Source organism: Stegastes partitus, unplaced genomic scaffold (genome assembly GCF_000690725.1).
Source record: "Stegastes partitus isolate 25-593 unplaced genomic scaffold, Stegastes_partitus-1.0.2 Scaffold1315, whole genome shotgun sequence".
Classification (NCBI taxonomy): Eukaryota; Metazoa; Chordata; class Actinopteri; family Pomacentridae; genus Stegastes; species Stegastes partitus.
This window is the reverse complement of record NW_007579046.1, coordinates 70,637-97,360: the sequence shown is the minus strand read 5'-3', so window position 1 is coordinate 97,360 and position 26,724 is coordinate 70,637. Positions and strand designations below refer to the sequence as shown.

At 39.3% G+C, this 26,724-nt stretch overlaps 1 protein-coding gene across 1 annotated transcript in view; it reads left to right on the top strand.

The window, feature by feature from the left end:
• LOC103369645 (protein Dok-7) overlaps positions 1–26,316 on the top strand; it is a 35,038-nt gene extending 8,722 nt beyond the window's left edge. Inside the window, exons 5-12 of the mRNA XM_008298410.1 lie at positions 1,629–1,748; positions 6,851–6,949; positions 7,279–8,075; positions 11,798–11,846; positions 13,773–13,861; positions 15,569–15,638; positions 21,041–21,220; positions 24,961–26,316. Of these exons, the coding sequence (XP_008296632.1) occupies positions 1,629–1,748; positions 6,851–6,949; positions 7,279–8,075; positions 11,798–11,846; positions 13,773–13,861; positions 15,569–15,638; positions 21,041–21,220; positions 24,961–25,097 (1,541 nt within the window). The 3' untranslated portion in view covers positions 25,098–26,316. The remainder of the gene's footprint in view (positions 1–1,628; positions 1,749–6,850; positions 6,950–7,278; positions 8,076–11,797; positions 11,847–13,772; positions 13,862–15,568; positions 15,639–21,040; positions 21,221–24,960) is intronic.
• The last annotated feature ends 408 nt before the right edge of the window (positions 26,317–26,724 follow it).

The window sequence follows — 26,724 nt, the reverse complement described above, 5'->3', positions numbered from 1 at the left end:
TCTGTACTCTCCGCCTTGTCATACCTGACACTCTTTCTCAGATGTCTGCCACTGTGATGGTCACTGGTTCCTGTTCTGGGAGATTACTGTGGTCAGCTCTTAGGTCCACCAGCCACTGAGCATCGGTGTAATGTGATGCTTCTTTCTCTCATATGCTCTTCCATTACCTTTCAGCCTCAGCTTTGGCTGGATCTGTGTTCATGTTCTGACCCTGCCACTGAGAGTGCGCTTTGAAAGGTTAGGCAGAGAACACCCTGTTTATTCTCCAGACCAAAAGAGATGCACTAGATTCACTAGTGTATCTCTTCAGGTGGGAGCCAGAGCTGTGAGGCTTTGCTTGGGACTCCCAGTTTGGGAGTCTCTACTGCCTCTGGGACAGACAGCTGGCAGAAGCCCTTCCTTCCCTGCAACTTTCTGAAGCTCTGAGAGTTCACTAAATTCTCTCTGCACCTCCTTGATCTTGGTCTCTAGCCTCTTCCTCCATGTCCCTCTTTGCTCTTTGTTATTTATGCTGTTCATCTCTCGGACCACTATTGCTGTGGTGTACATCAGCTGGTTGGTCTTGGTGATGGTCATAGTAGGGATAGTTTGTAGTGCTGCATTCACATCTTCCTACACAGAATGATTCAGGCTAAGTAAGCTCTGACACATTTGGCAGTACACCTGATGTTGAGTCACCTGCTTTCCAAGGCATGACATGTGTTGATATACATCTTTACAAAATACAAGTGTAAGGTGATTCGAGTCAGCCTCGGAGTCCACCACAAGTAGGACTGTTGATGAGATCCATATCATAACAACACTAAGCTGGTAATAGATCTTCACTTTCAACTGGTATAGACATTTGAGCAGACATTGCTGCTGGCGTTTGACCCGCTCACAGCCAGGGGAGGTGTTGGAAATGTAATTGAGGCCAGCCTTGACATGGGTGGTCTCAGGGACAGGATGACCCTTTATTGTTGACACCTTGTAATGGACGGGCAGTTGTATTGTCAGAGGAAAGTCAACAGCCCCCTGGAGAGCATGGCCTCTGACTTCTACATCCTCATGCCATCTTTTATTAGACTCAGAATTAGGTTTTAAATCGACACACCGGAGGCTATAAAGAGGGCATTAGTTGTTTTTTTTAATCACTTAATATGAACAGCAGCCATGACAAGGGCAAGGCGTTACACGTTTTTGGAATAAGGTTAGGTTAGTTGTGTCAATTGTTATTCTTTGATCATTGTAGCCAAGCCAGTGCTGTCTGTATTGTGCCAGTTCACTTGGAAGTCATTTCAAGGCACTTCACCAACTAAGATTAGCACCTTACGAGTTTACATTCACTTATAAAAGCCATGTATATGATGGCAGATTTGAGTTTCCCATGACACTTTTTTTTTTTCTTTTACAGTCAGTTTATTTTACAACTGTATATTGTAGAAAGAAATGCAAAAATTCCCTTTGAACAGGCTTTTTAATGACAGCGGATGATGACACTATCGGTGAAAAAATGTCAAATCATATTGAGCAAGTCTTGTGATATCTTTCTTATTTACACTTCTTGTGAAATAATATAGTAAATATAGTCGGGATGACTGATGGTGGTATTTCATTGCTACATAAACACTTGTTTGTTTGTTTTACAGGGGCTGGTGTTTTTCTGCTCACATCTGCTGAGAGCGAGCAGATCAGCTTTCTGTTCGACTGCATTGTCCGAGGCATCTCCCCCACCAGAGGCCCTTTTGGACTGCGGCCTGTTTTGCCAGGTCAGTATCAGAGGGTATGTCATGTCGCTTAGCTGGACGGGACCAGAACATCACCTACATGTCGGAAAGTGTTCCAAACAGGGAAAGCTTGGTTGTAAGAACTATTGCATTGAAGAAAGAAGGTGGGTCTTCATGCGATGCGTGTTTCGATTACAAAAATCTACACAACTGCAAGTATGAACACTTGAGATTTACCATTATTACTGTAGCACCGTGTAACCCGTACAACAAGGGATTTATTGTACCCTTTGTAAATTAATATGCTTTTATTGAACCAAATTATGACTGACAGTTGTTTGTCTGATTATGGGAACAAATTAAATTGTAGTCTATGTATAGGTAGGGGTGTAGTACTACTGGTGGCAGAGCTGGAGAATGTGCAAAGTTCCAAATAGCCTCTAGGTTTTTTTTTAAACTGTCATTACTGCAAGGTTGTATGGATAGATTTCAATTTGTCAAATATGCCAGCCACAAGTATGATAAGCTTTGGAGTTTGTAGGATGAACTGTTGCAGTCTCTACACTGTTAAGCTACTGCTGTCCTGTTTTGTCTTTACTATATCTGTTCAATTTGTTTGCTAAACAGCGTTTCCAGTGCACAGGTGACACTTTGGGATTGTGGCAGTGACGCAACTGTGTCATGTACTTTATTGGTGTTTGCACGGATTAATTTGAGAGAGAGATATTGTCCAACTCTCAAGTTTCTATGGACATTTTAACATCTGTTGTTTTGGTTTTAACATCTGCAACTTAAGGTCCATTTCCTGTTCATTCTGAACCTGAAAAGCTTGTGGTAAGGGATAGCATCTTTTATAAGATGATAATATGTCAGAGTTTTATTTACAGCTTAGTTCTGCTGCCCCCAAGTGGCCAAAACATTTCCTAATGTAGCTTTAAGATTAAAATAAACAACAAACTGTTACTTGGCGAACCTGCTTGTATTTTCCCACAGAGATATTATGGTGAAGCCCAGACTGCAACATGAACACACTATGCAAAACAGTAGAATAATCTACCGTAAATTCCGGACTATAAGCCGCTACTTTTTTCACACGCTTTGAACGCTGCGGCTTAAACAATGATGCGGCTAATTTCTGGATTTTTAGGAGTTTTATGAATTTGCCTCGAGACGAAAGTGACATTGAGAGCGACAACGAAAGAGAGACTGAGGAAGTGTGTGACAAAGTAATTCTGAGGCTGTTCAATTCCGACACTGAAGAACTTTAGTGATTTTAGTGCGCAGGAGGAAGATGAAGATAGCGATCAATGTCTTTTCCTGGTAGGCGACTGTACATATTTTTTTAACCAGCCGTGTTACAGGCACTGTTCGGAAAAAAGCATTTACAGTATTTGTGTATGTTACCGTTAAGTATTTAACGAAGAGTTTAAAAAATCTTCCTGTGTAAATATCTCATGTTACAATGTGGACACCTGCAGCTTATAGACAAAATTTGTTTTCTTTTTAAAGCTAGTGGGTGCGTCTTACATTCAGGTGTGCTCTATAGTCCAGAATTTACGGTAAAAGAATCATACAGAAACATATTCTTGTCCCTGTATATATTTGATATTCTCCTCTTTGTTTTCAACACATTTGAATGCTAGATCCAATACTACTAAAGCTCTTTAACCTAATCTGCTCTGCTGCTGTCCACTTTCATTTTCCACAGTAGCAGTTATGAAAAAAAAAATCCTTCTCCCAGTATGCAACTTAACTGGAGTCGTACAGTGGGCAGCTGTGGGGGGCCTTGTGGATATTCTTGTTTTCACACATCTTGCCGCCCAATCACAGGTTGAGCTCATACTCCTATTATTGTGGCGCATAGTAGAATAAATAGCAGAGAGGATGCTGGGTGGGTTGGGGGGTGGAAGCGAGGGGTCAAAGTCATAGTTCACACAAGTAGAGCAGCCAAAGCCTCCTAATCACTCCGGGCATGTGTGTAACCTCATCCACAGGATTCCACTGCCCCACCCCCCACAGACACCTCCCACTCTGAAGCCCCGGCATATACCCACCCCCACCCCCTTTTCTCATTCCCACCCCCCCCATGTCTTATTCCTAACTGTCCATAACGCTGTGTTTGCTTCTCACTTGGCTCTACAGTCCCTGTCTGTGTCCTCCGTCCGTCCTGCTCAGCTCCTGACTAATTCTCACCGCCTCTCTATCAGCCGCTATTCTGATGAATTAATTGCTGTATTGTTCCGAGGCTCATTTATCTGTTGTTTGCTGTAGTTTTACCGCCTCAGTTTTCTGAGCACATTTCTGCTTAGTTTCCAGGATGCAAACTTTTACTCTCATTGAACCCATTTGTAACATTTAGTTCTAAACAGTGTGTCTATGAAAATGCAAGTGACACCAGCAAAAGCACATGAAGGGAAGAATGCATTTAAACTGTAGATACTGGTAGTAACAATTTGAGATAGACAGGATTATATATCACACAGATTTAGCAGATAAATCTAAATATTTAAGTAAGGACTCTACTATATGATATATGATACAAGATTACTTGATTCATTTAAATATCAACATTAGGACCTTACAAATTATACATAAAGTTAACCTGAAATATTAAGGTTAAAACCTAACAATGCTATATACTATACAAATGTAACTAACAAGTTTTGATATTAAAGTTAGCACCCGTCGATATTATATATCATTCTAATTTGTCTAATTCAATTCGTAACGCCAAGTGTATCATATTTCATACATGAGTTTTTGAGACCTCTACATCATCAGTGTGGTATTTTTTTTTGCCTGAAAAACCCGATGTACACATTCAGTGCACACATAGTCCAACATAGATCGCGATTCATGTGGCAAAAATGCCAGATGTAGCAAAAAAATGAAATTAAAACTCAAGTATGAAAATTGCTATTTAATTTGTTTTTTAAAAAAATGTGTCAGAAGGTTCAATAAACACACCATTTTCCAAAAAAAATTTGAATTTTATGGCAATTATTTTATGGTTCAGGCCTCACAGGGTTTAGGTTAGAAGCTTGCAATTTAATATATTTATGCATATGTGCCTGACAAGTTTAAGTATTCAGGTTAGGGCCAGACAATATTATATATTATACCACTTTACCTATTTTATTTGCTGAGGTTGAAGCCTTACAGTGTTATAAATTCATGTACCTAAACTCAGCAATAAAGGATTATATATTGTATTATTTAATGTTGTACAAATTTACCTAACAAGTTTATATTTAAATATATTCATAAAGATCCACAGTGATATCCATGATGTTAACAGAAGTGTCATTTCATATTACAGATTACATATTCACCTTTGACACACTGTAAAGATAGGTTTAAAAAAGTATTTTAAATATTGTTTGTTTTATTTTTAACATTGATGAAGCGGTATGGACCAGGCACACTTCACACATACTAACATAAGTATTCTCATTGTATTCTCGCAGTAATTTACTTTCACATTTCAAGAAATGTATTACCCTATGTGCAAAACCTTTGGATTCCGAAGATGCACTGTTCTTTTCTGTTTTCAAGGATTCTGTTCCTCCTGAAATTTATTTGATGTGCACAACAGTCAGACCTAGACTCAAATATCACAGCTTCAAACAGTTTTACAGCACCAAAAAATACATAGGTAAAAAAAAGGGAGGAAACCTCAGTGGACCGATACCTCTTTCAGGACTCAGTAGATGTTGTATATACTGAGCAGACTGGACTAATAATAGTAAAATTACAGTGTGGAGAAGCAGAGTAAACGTTACATAAACATACATGACAAACCTGTGTTCTTGGGTTGATATAAAAAGATAAAAGGAAGAATTTGAAAGCTATTAAGACTCCCTGTCATCATCTAGTGGTTTGTCCCAGTGTGTCCTGTTTCACTTTGAGGACATTACTGTACACTAGAAGTCACTACAGTGTGTCGTCTACGTACAGTCTTAACCTTTGACAGAGTTCTGCTACATTTACTACACTACTGCTGCAAAGATGAGAGAGATTTAAAAAAAAAAAGTTTGAGTTGACCTTGGTGGTCCAAGGTACGTTAGATCTTTACACAGCACTAAGAATCTTTAGCCACCAGCAGCAGCAGCAGCAGAGCGCGTACCAACAGAGCCACGTGGCCGCGCTATTAATAAAGCCTGTACTGTTGCACAAATACTGCAAGGTGTTCCCCTGTGTGACCCTTGTCTCTGGCCGTCCAGCAGCCTGTTGTGCTCACAGATCGAATAAAAGTGTACACCACGTTTTTTAAAATGTTGCTTTACTCTTTTTATTTGCATCTTGTGGCTGTTTGCTTGATGCCATGATTTTTATCAAAGATGAGGGAGACTCTCTGGTTTCTCATTTGCTCTCCTCTGCTTCTTTTTCTTCCACTACTTGGATGTGTTGTCACAGCTGTGCCCATGTGACTGTTGCATAAACTGTTCAGCTGTGTCACGTTTGACCCTATATCTTATCACCCTTACACTTTTTTTTCTACTTGAATCTTCATGATTATGACTTTCCAGACTACTCTTTAATGTAAGGGAAATTATGTTCCAATTTCCCTTGCATTAGATGCCGTATGTGCACGCAGCGACCGTCAGTGAACCTCATTGAACCAAATAGTGAGATGGTTGGTGAGTCACTGTCTCGTCCAGCCTCCCTGTACAGTAAACAGAATACAGAGGATGGCTTTATCAATCCTTAATGACGACTTCCATCCTCTACGATGTGAATTTCAGCTTCTTAGTCCCACGGTGCAGTCTAAAGAATTATAAAAACAGCTTTGTTCCTGTCGCCGTCACTGAGCTCAGTAAGAAGTAGTGACATTTGCGCTTTATTTTATTTTATTGTACTTGTTTTATTTCTTTGCACTATCTATCATTGTGACTTTTTAATGAGATTTTATCCCAGAGATTGCTTGTATTTCCCCTATTTTATTATTATTGTGTTTTATTTATCTTGATCTTATTTATTTTATCTTCTCTTTTTACTTCCTTGCTGTTATATTGATGAATGAGCACTTTTTTTAGCGTCTTGTCTTCTTTGTCTTGTTACCCACACAGGTACCTGCCTGTCAGGTTCAATGTTTAGTTTGTTATGGAATGCCAAACCCTGAACCTTGAACCTCTCTTTTCCAGATCCCAATGCCAGCCAGATGAACTCAGAGGAGAAACTGAACTTCGAGGCCCAGGAGCTGGAGAAGCGACTGAGTATGCTCTCTCATGAGAGCAGCACAGGTAGAAAATGTTTCTGTAAAGAGCTTTGATTCCAAATGGAGCTTCCTGATGTGAATATCTTTTTCATAACAAAGCACCCGTAGCCATTCTTCTACCGCAGTGAGGCCCCTCCAAACACTATTAATAATAATGATAATATTGTTGCTAGGATTTAATTTAGGTTTGCAGATTTGACATTACCCAGCAGGTGAATAATGGTTCCTGTTATGTGTTGAATAGGAGGGAAGTGGCTGAGTAAAAACAAGCCTCATGATATTATGATGCCTTATTGATGAAAGCAATGTTTTTGTTGATTAAATTCATGAAAAATGTTCCACTTTTCTCTGCAGTGTTGTCCACATACTGCCTGTCTGCTGGGGCGGACAACCGCAGCATATCTGGTTCTTCAGACGCCTCAGACACCAGCCAGTCGGATTGCAGTTCTGGCAGCCGACAGGCCATTTGGACTGAACCGGCTTCCAACCCACCTGAAAATGTCAGCCACATGGGTTCTAAAGTGGCGCTGCAGATTGCGGAGAAACTTTCCTCCAGCCACGCAGGCGGAACTCGGCCCGCCGCAAAGCCTCCCCGGCAGCTTCAGGAAATTGGACGCCAGAGTTCGTCCGACAGCGGCATCGCCACCGCCAGCCATTCTTCATACTCCGGTAGTTTCTCCTCCTACACAGGCAGCCTGGATATCACCCCCGGAGAGGACTTTGGGTCTGTTTTCAGCTTGCCTCCTCACTTGGCTCAAGACCTGAGCCCTTGCATCTGCCTCACTGTTCCCGGACACGAGTACCAAGTGCCGACATCGCTTCGGTATCTCTATGATACTCCCAGGAGTCTGCTACAGGAAGGAAGCGTGGGTGCCAAAGACAATGAACCCTCCACGTCAACTAAAGACACTCCGGTCCCTTCAGGCTGTTCAGCAGAGTCAGCAAGCGGGGACAAGAGCAGTGCCATAACCACTGAGTGTCACTTAGAAATTACTGAAAGGCAGTCAACAAGCGAACATTTACAAAACCCTTCAGAGGAGGGTAAGAAAACCAGAGTCGCACCCTGTAGTGACTCCTCGGATTCCTGCAGCTCTCTCACATCTGGCCCCAAAACCATTGTGACCATTTGCTCAGTGTGTGGTGGATTTAAGGTAAGTAGGGACACACACACCTGTGTTTTGTTGTTAGTTGTTGGAATGCTAGAAACAGACTTGTGTAGTTTTATTCTCATTGGCACATCTGTTTTTTTTTTTTTTTTTATCCCCCTCAAAACCTTATCATTCCCGTTCATATGGTACCGTAGACCTGCTCTGCCGTATAGCTCGCTGTCATGCAGTGGCAGCTTGTGTGCGCAGGCTTTATCATCAGTGTGTCATCTGTTCTGCAGCTCGCTGTCAATACGACCTTTGTGGCATCGTGCAGGCTGACGGTGTGTTTGGGTGTCAGAACAACCAGGAGTCCCACGGCCCATCTGTCTACTAAGTTAGCATTTTCACATAATTGAGGTTGTCAGTGAATCCAGCAGATTTAGACCTTTTTCGGTTGTGAATAACTTGCAGTTCTCTCTCTTTTTCTGCACCTCTGCATATGTACATTGCTCATTTGGGAACAATGTGTATTTGTTTTTAATGTGGACTATTTACTGCTATCAGGCAGGATGAGAGTTCTGTTGTTTGTGAGCAGTTTGTGTAAACTTCAGCTTGATTATACAGAATGGACTTCTGAGGTGTTGCTCCTTTAGTAGAATCTGAGCTGTTGGATTGTTCTATAAGCTGATTTTCTTCTTGGCTGCTCAATCACAGAGCTGGTGTTCAGTTTTAGTCGTCGTTTTTGGGGTGACGACTACTTCCTCATCGATTAACCTGCAGATTCATCTCATGCAATTGTAGATAATAGCTAAAACACGTGCCCCCTTTTGCATGAAAACAATGCTTAAACAATGGATTTTTTATTTATTTCTTTATTTTACAGTAGTTGACAATTAGTTTTCTGGCACTTGACTGATTAACTTATTGTTTAACTTAAAGATAAGTCAGCTGTTGTCTTTTAAATTGCAGTGTTACATGATTTTCTATACAAATGAGCTGTACATTTGAAAAAACACTCTTATTTAAACACTGAAGCACAAAACTAACTTTTTATTGGAGGATTGGAGTTGGTAAGTTTTAACATAGAGCTCCACCTGCTGGCAGTGCATTTAGTGAAGGAATGCAAACTGCTTGTATTTACTTTGTGTACCGGTGGCTGGGTAAAATATCAGCTCTTGATATTTTCCTTCAGTGAAATGTATTCAACATGAGTCACTGGTCAGAAGCTGATTAGGCGTAAATGCTGTAGGAGGGCATTTATCACCCTCAGCAGGAGCAACACAATCCACAACTGCAGGGTTTATTGGTTCACAGTAAAAGGGTAACAGCAAACAATAGCCACTATATCTGAAGTTGCACAGATTTCATAAGACTTGAACATGCTTGGTCTGGCTGGTTCCCTCAGAGTATGTGAAATAAATGTACTATGAAAACAAAGTAACACAAACTGATGCTGATAATATTTAGTGCATTCAAAGCCACGGCATTTAACAGATCATAAATCAACATATTAATAGAAATGAGCAAATTCTAACTACTGCATGTGATAATAGTCTCCAGCAACTGCATTGTTAAGTAATATTTGCTAAAACCACACAGTGCCTGCCGATTTAAGGATTTTTTAAAAAGTATTTTCTAAAACTCATAGTATGGTTTATGTTTTTAAATTAGTCGGGATATGTTTTTAGGGCTGACACCGAATATTCAACACCGATTGTAATCAAGCAGACTGATATATTTGGAACTATTATGTATTGATGTGTATGTATATGTACATTTGCAGTAAAAATCTAAATCTCAGTGTCCAAATTTTGAATCCCAAATTTCAACACAAAACCTCTTTGAAGTCTTTATATATTTCAAATCCATTAAATTAAAAAAAGAGCTAATTAATATTTATCCTTAAGTGTTGATAGGCTGTTACTTGTGACGTGCAACCAATCAGATGGTGCGATGGGCAGGACATTCCTAGAACCACCGAGTGATAAAGTACAGACAAAGTAGATCAATTTAAAATATTTTTTTGTTTTTGCTAAAAAAAAATATATATATTATTATTACTATTATGTTATTTATTATTATTATTATTATTATTATATTTTTACATTTTATTTTATTTATTTATTTTTTTATTGTATTTATTTATTTTTATTTTATTTATTTATTTTTTTTCTATTGTATTTATTTATTTATTTATTTTTTTAAAGGAAAATGCTAAATATCCGATCTGTTAATCAGCCAGGTCCCCAGCAGCAACTATCGCTTCTAACTTTCTCTCGGGGCGACCTTTTAGCATGAAAAACATTACCTAAGTCAGTTTTTAATTTGTGTATGATGAGTTTGTCAGACAAGGATGCCGAATCCCTAGCTTAACGGTGCTTGAGAAATGACTGGCTGCCGGTTAACATGTCGTCTTTCAGTCACGTTATTAGGAACTGGGCATTTACATGTACACACAGAGGGCAGAAAACATTTGACAATGCCAACTAAAATTTAAGTTATAAACTAGATCTTCCCTTTCTTAGATGCTGTTAGTGCATGGCGCCTTTTGTGTTCACTCTTGCAGCCAACAACACAACATTTGATGTGCTTTGCTCATCATAGTAAATGTAAAAGTCTTGCCCCAAACTAAGTTACTGCAGGTATGTGAGACGTCCTTTCAGGTAATCCAGTACACTGAGGTGGAACACAGGGTGGCCATGTTTATTAAATAAAACCTAATATTGCTCCAAAAAGGCCAAATTACAACACTGCAGGAAACTGTGAAAAACAATACAACAGCTCATACAGTCGCTAAATTTGTAATTAAGCTGTTGGGATTTGAAACAACTTGTTACCCCGCTTCAAAGTGGTTGGTACTATGTGTCAATAGCTTTTAGTTTACACCATCAGTTTCATCAAAATAACAAAAAACAAAAAAAAGATAAAGATTTCACCATGTGGGACCTCTAAAGAATTTGAAACATGGACAAAGTGGACATTTTACAAGCAAGTGCAGCTTAAGTAACGTTTTTCTGACGTTTCTATACGCTTCGCATTGTATAAAAATATATCTAAATCTGTGTAGCTCATGTATGCTGAGCTTGTCGGACAGCGTTGCAGTTTTGAAATCAGGATTTTACCAGTGTGGAGAAGCTGCTTCAAAGTGACCAGTGGTTACATGTGATTGTATTGGAAATAGAAATTAAATAAACATGCATATCAGAACAGCTTTTTTGGGAATTTGGCGCTAATAAATTGTATAAAAGTTGAAATTTTCTACCACCTTTTTGTTTTGTGACCATTTAAAGTACTCCCACACTTTTTTTTTGGTTCTCTGGAACTTTTACAGTGAACCAAGCTGGAGAGCAAGATGCAGCTGACCAGCATCTTAATGCAACAATTATGCCGTGATAGTGAAGAAAAACATTTATTGTAATAAACTGTAGTGAAAAAAGACCCACAGCGCTAACAAATATTGATGTTATCAATGATGTGGACTAATTACGGTGATAATAGTCCTGATCTGGCCCCCGGTCATTATTACCTGTTTAGAAATTTAAAATCTCATTTGCATAGAACCAGATTTCCTGATGAGCTCAAGGCTGCCACAGAGGCATCATTTGAGAACCACACTGAAGATTTTAAAGGTGCAGACAGTCTGAAGGAAATGTGGGCTAGTTACATTTAGGTTGATGGGTACTATATTGAAATATAGTAGTACAACTCATGGTCTGTTGCTGCAATATATACCTCTATCTATGAACTTTTTGACCTCCCCTTATGTTTTCTTTATTATTTCACAGGGAACACCATGCATTCCTTCAAGTTCTTCAGTAATCCCTGCCATACCAGGTAAGGATAATCAGCTTAAACTTGTATTCACACTGCATGCATCTTCTTTTGAATGCATGACCAGAAGATTTGATGCATGTTGGGAAACACCAATGATTGATTCAGGACAGACATCATAGCTGTTGAAGGGTTTTTGCCTCCAGAACATCATAATTTCAATCCGGCAGATCAAAGCTTTGACAAACCAGCATGCAGGCCCAGTGAATGCACTGTAGCAGTGAAGGCAGTTCTGGAGAAATCCTGGGCCTGTCCTGGCTCCGGAGACAACATAGAGACATCGACAGCGAGGATGAGTGAGAAGTCACCGCTGCCAAAGAAAAGAAGAGAGAAGTTAACCAGTCTCTTAGCTGATTTGCTCGGCTTTTCAAGCGCAGACAGGCAGCCAGAGGCGAATGCACACAGATTATATCTGTATGAGTCGATGAGCCCTGCTTTTGGCAGTGAGCTCAATTTTGCACCGATTGTGCCATTACAAGATTCACAGCAAGAGAAAAGAGCGGTCATCTACGAAAACTGCTTGAAGTGTCAACGAGAGCGCTGCCACCCTCCACCGCGGGTCGTTCCTGCAGAAATGTACTGCAACAGGGACATTTTCACTTTGCAAGCCTTCCCGACTGGGCTGCACCCGAAGAAAAGCCAAGATCACGAAGATGCTGCTGATGAGGAGCCTCTCCATCACTGTCAAAGTGATGGGTCACAGAGTGTGGGCGGGCAGTCACAGTGTGAAGAGGTGAATGGTCGGACAGTGACCACTGAAGGTAAGAGGCCTCTTCAGCAGTTTCCTCTTCAACTGAAACCTTCAAGTCACCCTCTGGTGTCCTTCTTTCCTTGTGGTCCTTTTGAAATGAATCTTCTCTTTGTTTCTCTTTTCTTTTCAAGAGACACTTTCCTCCTTGGCTCTTCTGTTTAATCAACCACTTGTTTTCTCTTTGCACTCTGCAAATTTTCCTTTTTCCCTTGTTGCCTTGTTGGGATGTTTTTCAAACGGTATAACCAAAATATCTAATATTTAGAGGCTCTATTAGAGACCTGTGAAGCTGAAAATGAATGCTTTTAACAATGTTTAATGAAGAATTTACCAAAGCTCTTTAGAGCAGATGAGTTAACAAAGTCCCTCAGATTAATGGGACTGTGTGATCAAACTGTAAAAGATCCTGAAAAGCCAGTTATTAACAGATTACTAAGCATTTATTAATGATTTAACATCCAATCTCATTATTACAGAATATTTGTCACTACCAATATTGTTCTAATTCGTGGCTTATAATGGATTTAGCATCTATAAATGATTTATACACTATTATTAAAGCTATTAGTTACAACTTTAATCTTTTAGAAAGGGTGCTTCATTTGACAGCGTTACTAAAAAATCATGTATTATTGATTCATTTTCATGTCTTATTAAAAAATAAATCCAAATTCTCAATTTGTACACACTGAAGTAAATGCAAATAGTCTTAATTCTAGGTGGATGTGGATCCCTTTTAGTTGGGTTCATCAGTTCTGTTTTCTGTTAAAACTGAAGTTCGTCAAACGTACAATATCTGCTGTCGAAGCAATATAATCTGTAATAACTGTACCGGTGTATCAGTTTGGTTCAACATCATAAAACGGTTACACATCTTGAACCTGTTACCAGCATGCACAGTGTGTGATGCATGTCTCTTGCACATTATCTGTTTTTTCCCCCCTAAGCAACAAAAGGACGCTCAGTACCAATTAGTAATAATATGTGGTGTTGTGAGATAATGAGTCAATCCACCTTTTCCTTGTTCTCACCTCTAGATCTGCAAGAATTCACACATAGACACCCAAAGAACACTTTGTCTACTTCACTTCAGAAAGCTGAAGAAAAAAAGCAGAAGCAGTTTGCTTTATGTTCGCAATATGTAATTACACTGTTTTTTTTTTTGTTTCTCCCACCAGACAAAAGGCTTAGTAGTAGAGAGGAAAGACGCAGAGCTGATCCTGCTTACGAGATCATGGAGAGTCGGATGCCGGAAAGGAACTCGGAGGTAGGCCGCTCCGAAATCTGTAATCTTAGTATTATAATTGTCTGATACCAGTTGATGAGGAAATGGCAGCTCATTAAGTTACTGAAAAAAAGATGTAGGAGTTGTGAACATCAAAATAAAAAATCCAATCAGCATTATTTCGTTTTGTATTTATTATTTAATTAGTTGAATTAGAACACGAGAAGCAGGGGGTTGTCTCTGCGATGTTCTTGGTCTATGTGATGAGCTAAAGTTGTAGCATTAAAGCACTGCACTTATTTCATGTTAAGTAGTCGTCACGCTGTTAAATTGTGTTGTCATTTTTAAGTCTATGTGGCTCAGGTGGTAGAGCGGGTTGTCCTCTAATCGCATGGTTGGTGGTTCGATCCCTGGCCCCGCCACAGTCTAAGTGTCCTTGGGAAAGACACTGAACCTGTAGTTGCTCCCAATGGCAGGCAGCACCTTGCATGGCAGCTCTGTCGCCGTTGGTGTATGAATGTGACCTACTCTCAGATAGAAGCGTCTGCTGTAAATTGTAAAATTGTAAATTTTCCTTCTGCATGAAAACAGGACTTATTGCAGGGCTGTTAGATGAGGTTGCATTAGCTAGAGCTGCACAGTTCGTCAAATATTACTCACAATCACAGTTTTGACTCTTCACACTTAGATAGGAGCGATCGACTGCAATATTTATCTGTAAAATGCTCAGTTCATAGACAAAGTCACTGTTGCAACTGGGGTGTATCTGACATTAAAACAACTTATTTCACTCTTAGCTTTTCATCACACACCTGTCTGATTGAGGTGCACCGCAGTAACTCAGTGGGGAGATAGAGGTCTCTCTTTGAATAGCTGCCTAGCTAGCTTCAACCACAGTCTGCATGTGAAGTGTTTAGAGAGCGTTGGTAAATTACAGTCTGATGAAGCTGATGTTCAGGCTAGTGAGCTGTTGAATGAAAACCCCATAAAGTCTCTCGTAAAAGTGTCAGAAAACCTGGAGGTGATACAGAAACAGGGACTTTTTTGTCTGCCTAGAATAAAGAAATACTTTTAGTTTGCATAACATTTGCAGTCCTCTAACGTTTTCTTTGAAATGCTGAAAGACCCGACTTGTAGTAGTCATTATGACTTTGTACAGTATGTCTGTAGCTTGTGCAAAATGCATATGAAATAAATACAAACAATGATATTTTTGAGAAGATACAGCCCTCTAAATCATGCCATAGCAAATACATCCATGTGTGCATGGGTAAACTTGTGGGCGAGCTCTAGGAGGCTATGGGTATTCATCATTTCATATAGTTCTTTGCAACAAATTAAGTGTGTCCCAAAATGTCAAACTACTTTTTTATTTTGTGCTGCATATCGAAAATATTGTTGAGTGTATTTAATTGTAAATTATTTTACTTTACAGCCTTTAGGATTAATAAATGATGCGGGGAATTTGAAATTAAAGTGTTAAAATGCTGGAAAACTAGACAATATACAGAGTTATGTACGCTCTGTATTTCTGATCATGATGAAGGTCCCATCAAGTAATTCCTCAATCCACAATATGAAAGGCTGTTTTTCCTTCCATTATGATGAAGCATTGCAGGCACTTTTCTACATCTTGGACATAGTTGTAGAGTGCTAACAGGGTTCTGGGTAAATTCTGAATATAACCTGCTGTCTGTAAATAGTGACTGAAAATTTGAATCAACAATGCTTACTGTCTGTGTGTTTCAGACAGAAGAAAAAAGCAAGTACGAGCTAATGGGCAGCTGTAGTCAGCAGAGGTTTCTTCAAGAGACTGAAGGTGAGTTACATGAAGTAAATCAACACAGGACTGTCTTTGATTTAATTTATAAAAAGACGTTTTTGTTTTTTTTAACCAAACCAGTCAAATTTGCAAGTTCTCATGTCTATAGTTACACAAATTGATTTTGATTTTTTTTGTTTTTTAAGTGTTCTATTTGTGGTGGTGCATTGCCAAGTCTTCTTACAATAACCAGAACCCACTAAGAGGAAGTGAATTACATAGATGAGCTAGAATCAGCATATGAGCAATCACCTATTGCTCAGCGTCCATGAACTACATAAATAACATGAGGATCATTCAGTCTGAAAAACAAAGCGTGACAGTAGGAACACATACACCACACACGTCATCTTTACATGTGGTGTATGACAGTATCTAAGGAAAAAGCCTGGAAGGGTTGCTGTTATTGTTCAACGTGTCATTGATTCAGAAATCTGCAATATTGGACAATTAGATTAAATCATCTCTGAATATGGGTGAGTTGGGAAAAAAAAGCCATCATGAGAAGTCCTGTCTTTGAGCACATATTAGTCAACTGGTGATATCTGAATCATGTCATAATAAAACAAACTTTCTACAAATAGTCCAACTTGTGACACAGTGTCCATTCATCCATTTTGATCCTATTACACAGTTTCTCGTGAGGGTGAACCTACCACTTAAGGCCCGCTCACATAAACTCAGATTATCAATAAATATATGTCAAGGCATTAAAATTTCCCAACAGAAAAATCTCTCTATCCCAGCAGATCTCTGTGTGTTTGATCATGGTGATATTATGTTGTCCTTCTAATGACCCAATGCAGGGATAATTCCCAAAGAAAATATACAAAGCTACCAACTGCCACGTCTCCTCTAAAACAAGGTTTATACCCACAAAGGCAAGTCGGAGTGTTATTTCGACACTCTAGAACTCCACTCTTGGATCAGGCTTTCTAGAAAAATTTTTGTTTTTGTTGTACAATTCTCTGAAAATGTTCGATATATCAAGCAACAACCTCACAAATAGTTTTTAGAAATATTCTTATGTTATGCTCTGAAGATTTCAGGCAAATCAGAGATGACTGAGCAGGAAGTGTTCTCAAAATTTGATCCATCAGTGATTTCCTAGTAGCCTAACTGCATGAACATAGTTGTATCATGACCTGTGAATACAAGAACCTTCTCCAGTTCACACTCATAGACTGTGTCTATTTGTATGCCTACGTCACGGCTTGACATGAAAAAGAGTTGCCAGAGTAATATGAAGCCTGATTGTTACACTTCACAGAGATAGAAAAGAATTCTGGAACTGTGACCAACTAAAAGTCAGTGGAAGTACACTTGCAGGAGATGACATTTATGGGTGGCGCCATGGCTGACAAGATGTCTGCAGAAGGTTGGCAGAGGAGGAATACATAAACATGATAATTTATGTGTTTTGTGATTGTGAAGGTTGAATCAGGTTTAGACCAGATACAGGTATAGGTCACATGGCATGCTTGGGTAGCTGTTAATGTAACTCACAATCAAGGACTGGGTTTAATGACCATTCCTTCTCATCCTGTTGTAAACGGCTCAGTGCCCCTTTATTTCTTCATTTGCATTTTATGTAACACTGAGTATAACCTGAGTTACGTAACAGGAAATGGCGTCCAGAGAAAGCACACAGATGTGTAACCAAACAGAGAGTGCAGCAATGTGTGACAGACTACCTGCCCTGATGTGAGGTGAGAGGACAGTTGTCAGGGGACGTTTGGCCACTTAAGCATCCCATACGCAGAAACATGACCTCCGTCTAATGCACACCTGCTCTACAAAGTCCCAGCTGCTGTCGCAATGTGGCACCAAACACATCAGTCATGTTCACGTACCTGCACACTCAGCTCAGCTCTCAAGTCTTGTTTCCCGTCATCCTGCTTCTGCAGGCAGTTAATGGATGGAGGCATGCAGGAGGCGGCCAGGTCCATGAGAGGATGCAGGCTCAGTGCAAAGTGAAACCAAGAGTGGAAGTTTCATGTGACCAATGAAAAGATCAGTGTCAGTGCATGTGTGATTATGCAATGAATCTTCCCACGGTGTGATAAATAGAAGAAAAAAAAAAAAACAAACTTGCGTCATAAGCGCATCACTGTATCTAAAACCCTTTTGCCACCAAGGCAGTGGGAGGCCGGGTTTGGAGCCAGTGCCTGTTCTTTGTGTTTTGCCTGCCACAGTGTTGGCTTTTGGCCTGTACAACTGGTTCCAGAGTAACACCAAAACTTTCAGAGCCAAGACATGCTTATGTTAAGGGCTGGAGCAGGATTGTTGTGACCTAAGAGACCAACAAAAATGTTGTAACTGCCATTAAAACAAGCAGCCACAACAAAAAAGAGCTAGTCTACCTAACCCAGAGAAGGAGAAGAACACCCATAGCTTGAGTATGAATATGTAGTGAGGATGCAGTGTGTGGAATGCCCATGATTTATTCGTTTCATTTCCCCGATGTTCAATCACCAGCTGGTGTTCATAAATGACTTGCAGAGAAAGGGTGCTGAGCACACCGGTGCACAGAGCAGCATACGCAAATGGCTACTGCTGTTTGCAATAAACGACAAGTGAAGATATTAAAATTCCAAATAGCATGGAAAGTCAATAAGATAGAGGAGGTTACATAACAACACTGGTGCTTTAACCGACGTATGCAGTGACGTCATGGCACATAAGGCCAAACCAGTTCTTAGTAGGTTGGTAAGTTGAACCATCTCTAAACAGCACCGGCCCAGATCTACTACCTGCTTCATGGAGATTTACAAAAATGTAGCAAAACAAAAATGAAGCTCTGGCTATGACATTTCCTGTGGTTGTTTTGTGGCAAGCTTGTAGAAGGGCTTCACAGCAGCAGAGTACAGCCATGAAAATAACAGATATTTCTCACAGTGCCATCTAGGATCCCTATTTTAAATGGACAACCAATGGTTTCATCTGATTTCTGCCAAGATGAACTTTTATCCCAGACACCCCAACACTGCAGAGTGTATATGAAGCTTTACAGCCACATATTCTGATGGGTAAAAAAAGGGTTAATCTAAGATTTTAGGACACAATTTAAATCAAGTCAAGAGCAAAGCAGATGATTGCAACCAGCTATGAAAAACAAATTACAGTATTTATCCTTTATTTAGTCCCTTAAAATATGGCAACTAATAATGTATAACAACTCCGTTAATGCAGTGCTGTGAAAAAGTATTTCCCTTCTTCCTGATGTCTTTTATTTTGGCTTATTTCTCACACTTAAATGTTCCATGTCATCAAACTAATATTTATATTTATTTAATGTTAGACAGAGATAACTCACAAAACACAAAATGCAGTTTTAACATCATGTTTTATTAAAGTTTTCTTGAAAACCTATATCACCCCTTTGAAAAAGTAATTGCCCCCCTCACCCTAATAACCAGTCGGTCCACCCTTGGCAGCAACAGCTGCAGTTAAAGGTTTGCGATCGCCTGTGATCAATCGTTTTGACCATCCACTCCTACTCCCAGCTACATAAGTCACTTTTACAACATTATAACTTGCTTGTAAGGTCGAATTAAAAGTGTTTTCTTCATGCAGCCGTTTTGATATTTAGCATCACATTTTAACTTGCGGGCGCTTTACAAGTTTTTACTTCTTCAGTTTTAGTTGGACATGTTTTCATCTCCATAAAACAGCTTCATGTCTGCTTTGCTGTAACAACATGTAAAAGGTGGAAAACGTGCTCTCCCTGAAGACACAGTTGTGATTAAAACCGTTTTGACTGTTTTCACTCAGAAGCAGCTGACTTTGTGAGTTTGGGTCACCACCAGGTATTGCCTCTAGCATCTCCCCTGGAGGCTGCGCTAAGTGACTTATTGAAAAGTTGCCCTGCCTCCTCCAGAGACGTGGGTGAAAAAAAAAAAAAAACACTGTTGTAATGGCAGCCATTACAAAACACCACACTTCTGCAAGGCCTATTTGGTGTCTGATCAATTAGGTTAGATGTTGCCAAAAGGCTTGTACCCACCGAGACTCTGCTGGCGTCTAATGGCTTCTCGCTGATTGTATGAGTGTCCTCTGGGGTTGATGCTTCTGAGTTGTGGGTAATGGCCACTGTCTGCTGCCACTTAGGAACAGTCAATAGCAGGTGAACTCTTTCTTTTCTTGCCCAAATGTTTTATATTGCACAGCCTCGACAGAACAATGTAATTACAGCACGGCACATATAAAAAAATGAATAGATGACAAGGTTAAATAATGCATTTTATTGCAGTGTTTATGTGCTGCAGTCTTTCGGATAGGATGGAGAAAGCAGGATTTTAAATTCTATTATAGATTTTACAGGGAGCCAATGAAGAGGACCTAATATGGGAGAAATATGATATCTTGCTTGCTGGTTCATGTCAGAACTCTGGCTGCAGCATTTTATATCAGCTAGAGGTTTTTAAGTGAATTATTGGGACCTCCTGATAATGAGGAATTGCAATAGTAATAGGAAATGCATGGGCTAGTTTCTCAGCATCACTCTGAGACAGGATGTTCCTGATTTTGACAATATTGTGCAGGTGAAAGAAGGCCATCCTACAGACATGCTTTATGTGTAAGTTAAAGTACACATCAAGGTTGAAAATAACTCCAAGGTTCCTCATAGTAGAACTGGAGGTCAAGGCAACACCATCCAAAGTAACTGTCTGGTTAGATAGTGTGTTTCTGAGGTGCTGCTTAGGGCCAAATACCATAGCTTCAGTTTTGTCTGAAGGAAATTATTATCTTCCAGGCCTTTTTGTCCTTAAGACATGCCAGGAGTTTGACAAACGGATTGTTTTAGTTCGGCTTTATAGATAAATATAACTGGGTGTCATCTGCATAACAATGGAAATTAATGCAGTGTTTACTTATAATGTTGTCTTAGTGGATCATGTATAAAGTAAATAGCATTGGTCCTAACACAGAACCTTGGGGAACTCCATAACTAATTATGGTGTGAGTGGAAGAGTCATCGTTAACATTAACAAACTGACATCTATCTGATAAATGTGATTTACACCAGTTTAGTAATCCCAATGACATGTTCCAGTCTCTGTAATAAGACGTTTTGATCAAGCTTCTTCTACACCACTGCAACTCCAATTAAAGTGGCATTTTTCATTCAACCAGTTCATAAAACAGAAATTAAGGAATTTAGTGAAATACTTGAAATGCAAGTCCCTAGTTTGTTTGTTTGTTTCAGTGTTTTTAATAGGTTTTTGATGACAACGAAGGCATGGAGGTGCAGTATAAGCTAACAGGCTGCAGCTACTTAGACAAACTTTTTTTCAGCAGGATAAATTACTCCCAATTTTGTTTTTCTCCGGGAGTTTAGCTAAAAACAAAAAATGAGCAAAACAACACCTGTTCTTAATTTACTCGTGCATTTTCAGGGGCAGTGTTTGTTTTCCCCCCAGAGGCTCCACATCCTGAAAGACCTTGGAGTGAAGGTGTGACATATGTGAATATTCCTGTAAGTCCCACGTCCAAGAAGCAGCTCAACTACATGGAGCTGGAGCTGCAGGAGCCAGGGCATGGCACCAGAGGGACTGCCGCACATCTGCCAGCTCAGAGTAAGAATGCCTTTCAAACAGCTTGCTGATAAGTACAAGGGCTGATATCGAACCAGTTAGAGAGCAAAAACAACAATGCTTTAAGACTCTGTATAATCTGTTTTGTATTGTCCTTCATTCATGTTGAGCAGTCAGGCTGGTGAACACAACCTCTGTGAAGTGTTGTGTAGCAAAATGCTTTATAAAATGAATGTCACTTAAAAGATTAATGCTGGGACACAAATTGATTTCAATAACAATAAATAATAAGCTAATAAAGTTTCTGAAAAGTAGCACTTTGTTGCAAGCGATAGGTTGTCGACCATACAGCTCAAGCCCTTGTTTTTCTACAGTGTGTAACTGTACTCCTACAATCATGAGCTTGTTCTGCTCAACTAATGTATCACAAATGTTCATGGCTTAAAGTTCTCCAAGACTGTGCTGGATTTCTTGGGCCGTTTAAGATTTAAAAATGGATTAGAAAGTATTATTCTGTATTTTTAAGAAACTATTATGTATCAAAATATGGCTGTATATGTACAGTTGTGAAGTTTGCTGCTGATCACATGGGTAGATGGTGGAGTTGAGGTGAAAATGGTCAAGGCACATTTAACCAAATGTTAGAATTTCACTGTATGTGTATTTTCGACTCAGTAGATTTTGTCATATTTCCAGAAGACCTATAATATATCTATGAAGGAACCAAAAAGGCATTTTTTTGACAAAGAAGTATGGATTTCAATGATCATAGAAGAAGTGTCATTGGAAACCATCACATACATAGTCTTTACAAGTGTGTCTAAACTTTTGTTTACGACCGCCGAGATACAGATCGCAGTCGTTGGTAATACCTCTACAGTCACTTGCAAAAGTAGAGGGAGCAAAGAGACAACATAATTAAAGGAGCTCTTGATATTCTTTGTGGCTTTGAAAGTTGTGTTTGGACTTGCGTACGACTATCAGATAACAGTTTGAGACAGACTCAGGACAGGGTAAGTAGATAATGCATTTTTCTGCCGTCAGCTTAACTTGCTGATTCACATTTAGCAACGATTAGGTTTGATCTGAAACAGGTACAGATCTACTGTCCTGCTGTATAGGTTGTAATTCTTGTATAAACCTATGCGGTCTTTGCACCAGAGTAGCGGCCAAATGGACATCCTGTAATAGGCCGTCATTAAAACTAGAAAATCCTCGATGACTTCTTATTCAGATTCCTATTAGAAATTCAGGAGATGAAATAGATTAGATGTACTCGGATTTGTACGCAGAAGTTTGATAATGAAAGAAGATCCACATCCTGAATTGATTTAAAATGAAACCAAAGTGACCTCAGTGTGACCCTCATGTTCCTATTTTTTGCTTTGTGTTCATGTTCACACATCACTGTGGAAGAGCGACTCCTTATCATCAATCATACGTTTTCTGTTTAAATCTAACCGACAGATCAAAGAGCAACCTTCAGCTTAGCCAGTATATAAATATCAAGCAAGGATAAAAAAGTAGATGCGTGATTTGTCTGTAATCGTATTTTACTTTGACAGAGTCACAGTGATCGTTCACAAACGACTGAGATGATTTCCTGTCATCTTAGTAAGCGATAGCTGCGCTCTTGTCATTGGAGACGTGGCAGCGAGCCGTAATTGACAGACAAGTCAGCTATTAGTGTCACTACCCTCGGGAATACGAGGACCGTTGGAGCTCTGACATGAGCGAGGTTAATGTCTAATGTCAGCAATACACTTTATATTCTGGCATGCGGCCTCATTAATCTGTCACCTCAGAGGAGATCCCATCTCAGAACTGAACGGGGGTCACAGTGCATTCAGATCACAGCTGTGACTCCACTGGCTCTAATGGGATCCTCCTCCTGGGACTATTGATGCGTTGTGAGGAGTTGGTTTTGAGTTCCGCGACTTTGAGACTAGAATACATAACTCAAGCGATATACTGGATAAATTTTAGTCATATTCCTGCACATGAGGGGCGACTCTGCATTTAAACCCTGACGTCTTTGCCTTATTTGATTTTCACTCAAGGAAAGGAGCAAAATGATGGTAATTTGAGTATCGTGCATATGGAAGACAGCACATGAAGGGAATTTTCAAGGCTTCAGCTGAGTCATTTGATCATTTTCCTGGTTTGTGCTGTGACTTTCAGCCACACACTTAAAGCAATCAGAGTGGCAGTGAGAGCAGAGATCCACTTCACTCTGAAGACTGGCGTCATGTCAGTTTGGAGCTTTTTATCATTTGTTGAAATTGTGTTTGTTAGTTTTTCTACAACAAGAATAATATTTTAGCAGAATTATCGAATTTTGCTGCAACAAATGATTCCTTCAGTCACAGCTAATTTATTGATCATTCACCCATAATTTTATTGACCAAAGAATATTAGCATTTAGTGGAAAATGGCCTCAGGAACATCTTCAAATGATGTCTTTAATCAACCAGAAGTGGAAAACAAAAAGGTCAGTTTATCAAAAAGACTTAAAACGTAAAATATTTCTTTAAGTATGTGGCTTTAAACAATGAGATTAATTCGCATGCCACTATGACAAGAGCCTACCACCAGCTAGCTTAGCTTGGATCAAAGATTTAAGAAGGAATTAAACAAGATATGCAACGTTAATCACTGAGATTTAATGGTAATGGTAGCTTTATATTTATCTTACTGACAAAGGAACGATATATAACATTACTTCTGTATCAATGTGTTAAAGTGATGCAATCCAGACATTCAGGAAGACATCACTTCACATTAATGTTCTTCACAGCTTTATTCAAACAGACATTACAGAAAGCCGCAATATTTTCAGTGCACGTGATTGGACAGTACATCAAGTTATATATAATGACAAATAATGCACTAATAATCTAAACTAATAGCAACCTTATACAAGACTCGAATAACTAATAGTTCATGATTTCTGTGCATGTTTTCATCATCATTTGTCTTAATACACCAACTTAATATGTATTTTCATTGATATTCAGCCACCTGTTGCCATATTTTGGTGGGATTTGTTTACCTACTATGCAGTTATGGAAAATATCCACACGACTGCAAATAGCCTGCTGTGAGACTGAAACCATAATCATAATAAAATAACTTTACACATGACAGAAAAATATTCTGACTTTAATCAAGTTCGCCACATGGATCTGGCTGCTGTCTGATGCTTCAGGTATTTAAGCAACTCAGAGGAAAGACTCCTACAGCGGGAAACAATCAATTTAACTTCACCTCCCAATGTTTTGTCAAAACTCAGATTACATTCATTATTAGTGGGTCTCATCACTCTCACCTGTTGCAGTCTCTGTCTTTGTCCCAGCAAAGTTAGATTTTTCTGGACATTTCAATTTATGTTTGCGTAGAAATTGTAGAAAAAAAGTAAAACTCAACGTACGTGAAAGGTGTCTTGTGATTTTGACATGTAAGCTGTGCTCTGCCTGTAATGTTTATGCACCAGTATTGGTGATGACATGTGGATAAAACCTTCCTCAAATCACTTCACACAACTTAAAATACATCGTAACCTTATCAGTTAATGTGACGACCTGCAGGTGAGATTTTTTGCACATTGAAAGTTATATGGAAGCTACAAGGTCCAACCTAGTATGTTGCAACTTTTAGGCCTAATTGCTTTTGCTCTGACTCCTACAGGCAGCTAAACAGAAAGTCATCCAGTGATGAATATTTAAATGCTAGACTTTGAGTGTGGTTGAGTTAAAACTAGGTGTTCTGTTGTGTCTTCACAGGAAAGAGCTCCACCAAGTACGCCCAGATCGACATCACTGCCACAGAAACCGCCCACAAAGTCGGCACACAGCACGCCCTCGGCCGTCAGGAGGGCTTACACACTCTGGAGTTAAGAAGAAAGGGGACGCCGCATTGACTTATCCTTTACTGAAACGCTCATCTTATCAGAATGTTTTTGCCCAACAAAAACCCTCCACATCAAACTGTTAAGTTGGCAAGAGATGTGGATCTGAGGGGCTTACTGCGAGATACCTTCTCTGTTCTGTTCCATCTTGTGATTTTCAGCCAGTTTACACTTGCTCCAGTCCTAGAAACACGTCCTCCGTCCAATATCTTCTGTTATCGACAAAGCAGCTTGAAGATGGAGCTTCCGAAAAGGTTTCGCACAGGGTCAGGACCAACGTTTAAATTTCAGTCTGCTTTGGGAACTTGGACATCTCATTAAATGGCATTATATCAGCCTCGGAGCCTCAAGCGAACTTGGACGGATATGCGTTAGAGTTGAGTCACCGGCCCCGATAAAACCCGAGAGCAGCGACAATTCACAGCTCACTTCCCTGATTACAAGCAATATGCTGTTTTTGTTCCCGTGTGGGAGAAGAAAGATGGTTATCCTCACGAGAAGTTACCGCTCATTTAGTTCCGAGTGAAAACTTTCAGCATAATCAAATTTGGGTTAACTTACCATGCAGTCTTAATCGGATCAAATTCAGCTTGACGTGTTGAAAACATAAGAAGATAGAATTGTGTTTAAAAGCTGGATAAGTGATGGTAGCACTTCCACATTGTGCATGGTGACTTTTGTTAGCCTGGTTATAACTTATTATCATATGAACACAATCACAAAGCTGCTAATTTTTTTTCTTTCTGCGTCACAGTTCATTATTATAAATACTGCAAAGTTCAGAAAACCTTCTCTAAAAATCAGAAGATTTTTGATCACTCCATGTTTTTTTTTCACATTTACTGCAGTTATTTTAAAAAAGTTTTTATTTTGTAGAGTTACCCATCTTAGTAGATAAAGCTTTTGTCTAATCACATACGTAGGTCACACTTTATTTTAATTAGCTGTAAATACATTTTATTTCTATTTAGGCGATGTGGATTGTCATAAGATACACATGTATGTACAGTGAAGACGTATGAAAAGAGTTCAAGGATAGTGCTTGCTTTCTAGAGCAGTATTTTTTTTTTCATATATTTGTTCTTGTAAATTATTTATAATTGTAACTATTACTTTGATGTGGGCTTTTTTTTTTTTCTAGAATTACAATAGATCGTATTTGTGACTTTTTACCACGTGCACAGTTGTCAACAACTTTGGTACCATATTATATAAAGCAGCCTCACAATTATTGTGTCTGTTTTCATTCAAAAGTAACTGGAGATGTTTCATTATAGACAGTATGAAGGCAATTCATGCTGATCTGTTGTCATCAAAGTAAATAGAGTATTTATGTGTGTGCCGTTGAAATAATTAGACTTTTTTGATATTTAAATAAATAACTAATTGCTTTATCCCCCCCCCCCCCTTAAATTCACATGCAACATGTGATCTTGCTGCAGTGATATACGAGGTGTGTCAGAAAAGTTCCAGAACTGGTGTCACAAAAGATAGATTTCAAATCCAAACTACAAGTTTTCAACCAGCACGTCTACAAAGAGATCCTGTGGCTTCATTTAGTGCGCGAGAAGAGGCAAGAGTTGTGGCAGGACAAGTCGTGGCTGCTTCACCATGACAACGCCCCTGCTCACAGTGAGCA